General features: G+C 32.7%; 1 protein-coding gene across 1 annotated transcript; it reads right to left on the minus strand.

Annotated features, from left to right (window-relative positions):
- Positions 1-2,506: 2,506 nt before the first annotated feature.
- On the minus strand, positions 2,507-6,528 carry THO5 (THO complex, subunit 5). Its single transcript, XM_078976778.1, has 8 exons — positions 6,208-6,528; positions 5,430-5,720; positions 5,001-5,337; positions 4,554-4,891; positions 4,194-4,456; positions 3,268-3,865; positions 3,016-3,168; positions 2,507-2,938 (listed from the first exon to the last, which is right to left on the minus strand). Exons 1-8 carry the CDS (start codon positions 6,427-6,429, stop codon positions 2,651-2,653), a joined length of 2,490 nt encoding a protein of 829 aa, XP_078832904.1. The 5' UTR covers positions 6,430-6,528; the 3' UTR covers positions 2,507-2,650.
- Between the last annotated feature and the right edge of the window lie 4,323 nt (positions 6,529-10,851).

The raw sequence follows: 10,851 nt of genomic DNA on the forward strand, positions 1-10,851 counted from the left end.
TTTTAACTCATTAGTTAAATAGCATGATTCGAAGAGTTTTAAGAGTTACAAATCATAATATTTCAATTAATCATAAATTAATTTGTAGAAGTTGAATAGTCTTGGGAGTTTCAAATACATCTGGTTCAAGGAAAAATGGTCTTTGGAGTTTCAAATACATGAGGTTCACGAAAAAATTTTAGCTTTATAAGATACTACACTAAACTCGAGTTTCAAGTAGGAGACTTCGTGTTACTGAAAGTGTCACCATAGAAGGGTATTATTAGGTTTCGGGAAAGGGGCAAGTTGGGGCCCCGATTTATTTGTTCATTCGGGATTTATGCACGAGTCGATCGGGTTGCTTATCGACTGGATATCCCGGACTAGCTGGGTCAGATCCATAACACCTTCCATGTGTCCCAACTTCAGAAGTGTGTCACTGACGAGGCTGCAGTTATCTCTTTGGTATGCTAGTTATTTTTGTGATATTACATGAAAGACCATGGGGGATGCCCATGACACTTGGTTATAAGACCATGTGGGGGTGCCCATGGTATTCCATGCAAAGACCATGGGGGCACCCATGACACTTGGTTATAAGACCATGTAGGGGTGCCCATGACATTCCAAGTAAGACCATGGGGTGCCCATGACATATAGGTGTAAGACCATCACCATGTGGGGGTGCTCATGACATTCTGGAGTAAGACACTGGAGGGTGTCTAGGGCATCCTTATATGTTTGTATGCATGACTTATGTGATTGATATTGATTATATGGTTATGTGGATTATGTAGGGTATGCTATGGGGAACTCACTAAGCATTAGTTTACAGTTTGTTGTTGTTTCAGGTACTTCAGGATCTAAGGGCAAGGGTCTGACATGATGGCGCGGCGTGCACTTTCTGGCGTTTTGTGTGGGGACACTCTGATTTTATGAATAAGGTATCTGATGTTTGGATTTGGAAACAGTTATATTTAGAATTTTATAACCTATGGAAATGGATTTCGTTATTTAAAAATGAATTTTTTATTGAGATTTTGGGCTATTACAATAACTAAATGAATATTTCTATTAGTTAGAATTTAATACAAACATAATAGTACATTATGTCTACTATCTACAAATTCATTTTGAACGTGAATATTTTACATTCAAAGTGAAAATTATACATGGACATTTAAATATTCAAAACAAATTATGTAAATTTTTATTTGAGTAAATTACGTGAATGGTGCTTGTGGTATAGTGTAATTTGTGCGGTTTGTCTCTAACCTATTTTTTTACTTGGATAGTCATTATAATTTGATTTTATTGCATCTTTGTTCCTAATTGACTTAAAATTTCAATTCTACCCTTAATGGTATTTTTTATAGTTCTATTTTAGTTATTATATAAATTAAATCATTAAATAAAATCTACCCACCCCTACCAAACCCCATTGCACACCCTCATTTTACCTTTCCCCCTCTGTTCCGTTTGTAGTCTATGTTACTTCCTCTCCTCCTTAAAAGCCTTCATTAGTCTCATTCACCACCACCAATATTGGCAGATCGCCACCACCGGTGACCACCTCTTATTGATTGGTTCATCTCCGATCATCCATCATCACCTCTTTATTCCGCCTTTCCCTTTTATGTACTTCTTACTCTAGCGATGAATTGACGATGGTTTGTCATTTCAGGGAGATATTAGCCAAGCCCACGACGGAATCAAAATGGTAGTAGTGGTTCACCGAAGGTGAAGGACCATAAGAAAAGGGTGTTGAAGTGGATGTAGAACTATCAAAATTCCGAAACAAGTTATGGTTTCCTTAAGAATTCCATTTTTAACATGGGGTTGCTTTGGGAGGATTTGTTTTAGCAAACCTAGCAAAATGGGGTTCTTCAATTCGAACATATTGCTCCAACTCGACATCATCCAAGCATATAACGCACTCGGTCCTTAATGTCACCATGGTGGTCGACCGTCTATCAATATATGTAGAAGATAGGCCATTTTTTGGATAGTTTAACCCGATCATCGCTATGGTATTGATGATCAGAATAATAAAAGAGACGATGTTTGAAGCATAATTATTTTTTTCCTGACCATGCAACAAGACAGATATGGTTTTAGGGATTTATGAGAAAAACTCAATTCATTGTGCAAATCAAACCGCTCATTGAAGCCAAAAAGATTTATTTGCACTAGAAAATATGTCTATCAAAATAGGGTGTCTTTTTCTTTATTTATCGGGTTGATTTATCGTTGTGTTCAAATATTTCACCCACAACCCAAATAAAAGGATTTAACTCTAAAATATCCATTATGATTTTTAACTCCTTAAACTTCTACACATTGGTAGTGACGTTATTCATTGCGATTATAGTTGTAGAATTACAGCTAATGAAGCACAAATTTAATCTAAATATCACTTCAAAGAGAAGTGGGTGATAATTATATATAGACATAAACATCTTTTGGAAGATAACAGTATTTAACATACTGTACGCATACAGAAGATCTTCCAAAGTGGCGTCAAGTATAGCTATTAGTGTTGTTATATTGTATTACGAATATAAAAAAACATTTCCAGACATTAAAATATCAACGATTTTAAGATTAATCAGATTGAACATAAATAACACCACAATTACTGAATCACGTAATGATAGCTATAGCTAGCTAGCTAGCAAGGGAAACCAGGAGTACAACCATTGTGCTTCCATGAGATGATTTTCCTATGGTCCCTTCCCCTATAACTTCTTGCAACTAACCTCCCATTAACCGGTTTACACAACCCAACATCCACCACACTAGTAGTTGCATTGCACCTTCCTTTTTCACTTTCACCATATAAACCTTTTCCTCCATCATTCATATAAAAATCAAACAGCATCGCAAGACAACATATTTGATGCCCCAATACATGCTTTTCTTCCTCCCATGGTATCATATTTACCACCTCAATATTCACCTAAAACATTCATACAAACCAACATTCAGTTCAATGCAAGAAACAGCATTCATAAATAGAAAGTCTCAATTACTTACCTCGGCTTCCATGGCACGAAGTTCATTAAACCACTCATTAGCCTCAGTCTCAGTCTCAGTCTCAGTCTCAGACTCGGTTTCTAAATTGGCGGCTCTAAAAAGATTCAAGGAAAAAAACGGCGGTCTGAGGGGATACTCCATGCTGACCGCTATCTGCAATAAAAATAAAAAAAATTCAAACATGACTCGAGTGTTCACATGTTGTAAAATTACGAATATGCCCTTACTCCATGTTACGTCAATTGTATATACCTTGGCTTCTAGTTTCATGTACCCATCACCGTTGTTCACTTTTCTTGTTAGAAGAAGACAATATTCCCAGGTCCCACATGCAATCCACGTGTTGTCAATTACGTTTATACCCCTGGGTCCCGTTACTTCGTCGGTCTCTGGCTCGGTTTGTGGAGGCTCATCCACCTCACTGTCGGAAACCATCAAATCAAAATCTTCATCAAGCCTTCTGAAACTTGGTGATTTCCCTTTGCTCATTGGAGAAGCCATGGATTTGGTAATCAAAGCGAGACGTTTTGAGTGCTCGATTCCTGATCCTTTCAAGGGCGTAATCGTAATTTGACTAATTTCGTTCGCAATGGTTGCGGGATTTAGAGATGGAAGCTCCCCGTCTTCTCTCACGTTCTCTGTCTCTGGTTTTGAAGTATCGAGTTCACCTTCACCAACTGTCTCGACTTGTGGAGCTTGAATTTGTTCTTCAATGGCTGCAGCAGAAGGGTTGACCAAGGGCTTAATTGTCCAACTCTGTAAACTGCACACACGGGTATGTGAAAACCAGGGTACAGTTTGACAAGTCAAACCAGGCCATTTAAGCTTTGTTAGCAACTCAATCTGCTCCCTGTAATAAGTCAACCAAACATTTCTAGCTTTTCAATACAACTCCAAACATAAAAGTTAATAAAATTAAAACTGCATTTATATGTATTCAAGTCTTTTTGTCCAAAAAGTTGCAATCTTGTGTAACAAACCGGGCCCACAAGACACAAACTCAAAATCCAAAGAAACCATAATATTCATTCATTTCAAGAATTTTAACAAGAATCAAGAATCAAGATTCGATCAAATCAAATGATGTGCAACATGTTGGATTCGATCTAACTACATTTGAAACCCTAGATCCATAGCTCTAAAAAATCTAAAAAAAAACATACAGTGTAAAGACTCACGCAAGGGCCAGCTGTGCCTTCTTTCTAGCACGAATCCTTTGGACAACTGTCTGAACACGGTTTTGCTGGCGATATACTGATAATCCAGAAATGAAAGCAGATTGTTTTGTTGTTTCACCATTAATGGATTCGCCACCTGGCGTAAGGAGAGGTGAAACCTCTGGTAAAAAATCAATTCCAGCTAAATGTTGTGCCCATTTATATGGACGTGAAGATCTTTTTTCATCAAATATTGATCCATCACCACTCCAAAGCTTAGCTGACTGTGTGAATCATGATGATTCATAAACAATAAACTTGATATCAAATATATATATAGTAGAAAAAAACAATAAAAGATATAGGAAAATGAATAAAAACCTGGTGAGGAAGCTCGAGTCCTGTGTCATTTGGGAAGAGGTTGCATAAGATATTACTTTCTGGACCTTCATTTGACCCTTCAGTGCCAACACAAACCACATTTAACTTCAGCAAATACTCAAATTTCAATACGATAAGCTTTGTAGACTTTGGATCAGAAGCCTCATCATCATGTATTTGGAGGGTGAGTTTAAGTGGGTGAGTTTGATATATTTTTGCAGGGTCAAGACTGTCTTTTACTTGGATTTTCTTTGGACGCTTTCTCCTTCTTTGACCATCATCTTCTTCATCAACCACATCGTCTTCTATCTTGGAAGTCTCGATACTAGAAGATACGCCTGTAGGGGTAAAATGGGAAAAGAAAAAAAAAAGATCTTGCAACAGATGGAAATATGGAATGACACCCACGAAAGAAAGAATAAGATATTGTAAACTGTTAACACTTACCATTGTCTTTATTGGCTTGTTGTCGTGCAAAAGTATGAGCATCTTTCATGCTTCCCATGATTTCAAGATCAATACTTTCACCAAATGCTTCTTTATGAGCCAATAACTGAGAGTATATTACATAAAGAGGAGGTGGAAGCAACTCTGCAGATTGGTGTTGCTTTAGCTTCTTTGTGTGAAGAATTCCCAATTGGTTTTGTACTGGAAGAGATGCCTTCTTCAGAGACTTAAGATGTGAAGGAAGACTTGATAGAAACTTCTTCCTGTTAGCAATTGTGTCTTGAAGGACTTTCTTTTGCTCTTCCAACTTCTCATGGAGTTTGGACAATTCTTTGCGCTAACAAAAGATGCATACAAGTTATGAATATGTTGTAATTTATAACAAAACATCAAGCATTAATATTTGTTTTTTCAATAAATGTAATATACCTGGAATAGCTCAAAATTGAGCCTTTTAAGCATCAGATCATGAGCACTGTCATTTGACTGTACAGAGTTCTTAATGTCTTCTGGTGCATCTCTGAAAAATTCTTCCTCAGGAACAAGTTCGATATCTGGATACTTGGACTTAAAGTCTTTGCAAGCTTTTATTGCTTTCACATAATGATTTTTCTCATACATAAGGTTGTGGAGTTGCAGTGTTGTGAAGTCTACAGGTGCTTTTGCATGTTCTGTCTCTGATTTTACAAGATCTTCTTCAAGCAATATGGAACGATTTGCCTGTAAGAAAACACAAGAAACAGATGAAGCTGGAACATGTTAACTTGCAAAAGTAGATATTTGAGACAGGTAAACATAACGCAGAAAATCACATTCCCCTGATATCTTGCCAAATCTTCTCCCCGGAAACCCTAATACCTACTCATCGGTTTCAACAATTGAAATATACACACATGGATACTGTCTGAAATGGGAATTCCATGAACATTAAGATATATGTTACTGTAGACTATAAACTTGAAGAGATTAGGTCGTTTTACGAAAGAAGGTAACCTACTTTGGATAATAAAAAAATAGTAATAAGTTTTGTAACGTAACCAGTAACTCCCAAAAGAGGGACTGAATCACAATCCCGCAGCAGATGCATCAACCGAACTTCACATTCACTACAAATTTTAAATTTTCATTTTTTCACACAATCGCTGTCTGATTAGGGCTGATAACACAAATAAACAATTAGAGTTGCAGGTAGGAGAAGATAAGGGACCTTCCGAAGGTTGACAAAGTTGAGAAGCATTTGCGTCACGAGCTCAGGGAGCTGTGATTTGGTAGTATCACCTCCTACTCCTCCTCCTTCTTTCTTAATGAAAAGCATCTTTGCAACGATATCCTCCACGGAAGTCCTAGTCGTCTGAAGCAAATCGTACGCCGACGTATCTATCTTCCGATCTGGTAGAATCTCGCCCGGTTCCGCCATATTCAAGTCCATTCTTCAAAACGCCCTCTCCAAGACTCAAGTCTCCAACCTTCGGCTCACCACTCCGTCGGAGCTTCAAAGTTTTCGCGAAGTTGTAAATGGCGTCGGTTAGCCTACTAATTTTGCTCACTTCTGTGTATTGTTGTTGGGCTCCTTACTTTTGTTAGCCCAATTATACTTCGTAAAATAATTGGGCCAAAATAGTTTCGGTGCAAAAGATATTATTTTTTGGGTTGACCTGATTGTTGGCCAACAAAATATTAAGTTTATTTTATTTGGCTTCTACTTTTTAAATGAAGGTTTGAGGAGAATTTTTCTGGTTCATTGGTTGAAGGCATGAGTTTGCTTTATGACATGGACTACTAATTACAAGCCACAACAAACGATTATATCCAAGGGGCCGAAATCAAACTTCAAAACAAACAAATGAATGCACAAACCGGTTCATTTTTCAAATCAAACCGGTTCTTTAAACCGGTTCGGTTCACTACCTAGCCAAGCAAAACCGGTTCAGCCTCAAACCGGTTCGGTTGAAACCGGTTCACTCAAAAGATTAATTGAACCTATCTAAATCGGTTTGATCGGTTCTATACCGGTTCCAAACCAATTCACACGATATAAACCGGTTCTAAACCGGTTTCAATGACTAAAATCTCGAACGGGTGTAAATCGGTGATTCAGTTCTCAAACCGGTTCGCTTCAATGCGGACCGGTTCAACGTAAGGTTTACCGGTTCTTTGACCGGTTCAGATCTTGAACCAGTTTTTTTGTGCACCACCGTTTCAGATCTTTAACCGGTTTTTTTTTGTGCACCACCACAAACAATATTGACATCAAAATTTTGATTCAAAATCATGACATATGGTTTAAACTTTAAACAATAGAATTGATAAATAATTACATAAAAATCAATAGTAGAATGTGTTCTCATGTTGATATGTATATTACATAATAAAGTTATCTGTTAAGAAAAAAAATAACAATTAATTTTTGATAAAAGTATCATGTTGGCCGATACACATTTCACCTTCTCATATTTTATATTCTACTAGGCGAATACCCGCACGTTGCGCAGAAACATCCATATAGTTGAAGTCTTTACAAATATATGATTTTTTTTAAAATATAACAATAACGTTGTTGTTAAATTTGATATAATAATTTGTATACTAAATTGATATAATATATTGATTATTTTGAATTATATATATTATAACTTCATAATTTCAATCGTTCGCATGATTTCTACACCTGAGTTACACATGAATAAAGTTAAACATAATATATGGTTTAATGTTATTTATACTTGTTATTGTTAATTAATTTTTTAAAATTTATTTGTTTAGTGTTTTAATTTCTATCATTATAATTATTTAAGACATCAAACATTAATCATTATTAAAAGACTTTTGAGTGGTATTCATTCAAATATGAGGTTTCAAATGAATATGGTGTGAGTAAAAATGTTTCAAGGGAGCTTCAAATGAATGTGGTGAAAGCAAAAATGTTTCCTTTAATCAGCTTATAATAAGAAACATTTAAAATCTTGCCAATTTAATTGATACGATCCAAGCTCTAATACCAACTGTAAGTCCCCAAATTTGTTTGACGTATCGATCCGATCCACTTGATGGTGCGATATCCCAATCAAGTGGATGATGCAAGAGCCACTTATATATATATATATATATATATATATATATATATATATATATATATATATATATTCACTAAATGCTAATTAAACATAATATAAGTTATAAAACTTTTGAGTTGCATTAGTTAAAAAATGGGGTTTCAAATGAATGTGGTTTGATGAATATATATATATATATATATATATATATATATATATATATATATATATAGAGAGAGAGAGAGAGAGAGAGAGAGACAGACAGACAGACAGAGAGAGAGAGAGAGAGAGAGAAAGATGGAGAGTATAACATATGTATGAGTTTTAATTAATTTCTTTTTGAAATGGTACAATTACAAAACAAAAAAAAACATATTTAAAATATATAATTAAATATTTTAGACATCACCCTATATAACATATGATCAATATATTAACGATTAAACCACAATATACGATGATAGTATTACAATAATCCAAAAATGAAGAAAATATAAAACCGAATTAGTATAACAAACTTACAAATCAAAAGCTCTAATATAATAGGATATCTCCAAAAGTGGTCATAAGACCTCAACCCAAAACAAAAACCTTTAAGTTTATTTTCTTTTCTAAAATTTGTATATGATTTGTATGCATGTCTTCCCAAAATATTGGCCTTTTATAATAAACTTTTCACTAAATGTTAATTAAACATAATATAAGTTATAAAACTTTTGAGTGATAAATCATAATTAAGAAAACTTTTGAGTTGTATTAGTTAAAAAATGGGATTTCAAATACATGAGATTCAAGAAAAAATGCTAGCTTTATATGTATGTATGACTAGGTGTAACCTCGTGCATTGTGTGTGAATGCATTTAAGTGGTTAAAATAATTATGGGAAAAAATTAAAATGTGTTGAAATTTACGTTTTTAGTCATGTTTGGGTATTAACCGAATTATCAAATAACATAAAAATCCATCAATGTATATTTTGATAGTATCTAATATAGTCCATATCTTATAAACTTTACTTTTAGTTTTATAACATCTAATATATATTATAAGTTTTTGTATAACATTAATATAATCTACTTTTCTTATGTTCGATAATATTTTTTTAGATAAAATAAGAAATAAGTTCTTTTGAATGAACTGTTAATAAACAATATTGGACTAATAAACTTTGTATTACACTATTTATATTACACCAAAATATCCAAGGTTTCATATATGAACTTTCAAATATTAAACAGTGAAAATAAGAATGAAGTCATACAAAATATATCATTATACATAAATGTCATCAAAAATTTTAAAATAAGTCTATTAGTAAATATGATATTTAATTTTAATTACATTATTTGCAAGGCATACGTTTGACTTTATGTTGGTGCGTCGAGAATCTTCTTCCTTAATTTGTACCTAAAAAATTAAGGTGAATAGGAATACAAAATAGATATTACTAAACATTAATATAAATAATTAAAAAGGATATGTGGATCTTCTACCACCGGTTAAAGACAACATACATCTCTAATGGTATTGATTCCTATATGAAATTGAAGTAGTCATTCTATGTACACCTTGTTTTCTAATTACATAAACAAATATGAGTAACCAAATATAAAAATGTTATCTTTATATAGGAAAAATATTTTAGTTAACTAACAAATTAAATAATATAAGTTTAAAAGTTAGGAGTTTCTAAACATTAATATTTTATTAATGAATCAATTAAGTAACGTATGTTAAAATTTATACAATCATTATTAAAAAGCATTTGAAATAGTAGATTTTAAATGATTTTTGGTGAAGTGTTTTGACCTTATATATATATATATATATATATATATATATATATATATATATATATATATATATATATATATATATATATATATATATATATATATATATATAGGCTTAGGTTATTTTGTTTAAAGTAATTATTGTGTTATTGTATACATAAATGTGGGTAAATCAAATCTACTAATTTTAAGAAAGTGATTAATATATATTATTGAATTAAATATAATTGAAAAAACCATTTTAATTAGGGTAATTTAGTCAATTAATATAGAGTTAATAAAGGAAAAATGTTTTTTTAAGGGATTATAGATTCTATTAATTTTAAATATTCGATTTTACGAATTATAATTTTTTAATTCGGACATTCTGACATAATGTGTTTATGAGTATATTCAAAAATAAAAATATTCTGGAAACATAAATAATAAAAATATTCTTGAACCTATTTCTTGATGATAACTTTAAAAACTTTTTGAAGAATAACAACTTGTTTTAGAATAAAAAAATCTTGAACAATCAATTGAAGAATAAAAACAAAAATACATTATTTTTTATACAATACAGGTAACAATTGTTAAGAAATATATTTATTTTTAAAGAATAAAACTAAAAAAAATCAAAACAGGGAAGAAAACATCAAAATCTAACAACGACTAATACATTCTAAAAGAACAATGTGGACTGTTCTTCAAGCATCAACTTCTGTGATTCCAACAGAATTGGAATTCGTCATTCCATTCTAAAAGAATTGGAATTCATCATTCCATTTCAATAGAATTGGAATCTCACCAATATCATCCATTGAATCATCTACATAAATGAATAAGATTATTCAAAGATTCACAATGTGCAGAAAGCCAAACAGGATCTGAAATAACAAGAAAGATATTAAGCCAACAACAAATTTATGTAATTGTCAAATACCAAATGCAAGTAAAAAATCACTCATGGAATCTCATTGTACAGAAAGCCAAACAGGATCTGAAATAACAAGAAAGATATTT

The sequence above is a fragment of the Lactuca saligna genome, chromosome 1 (assembly GCF_052625555.1).
Source record: "Lactuca saligna cultivar CGN05327 chromosome 1, ASM5262555v1, whole genome shotgun sequence".
Classification (NCBI taxonomy): Eukaryota; Viridiplantae; Streptophyta; class Magnoliopsida; order Asterales; family Asteraceae; genus Lactuca; species Lactuca saligna.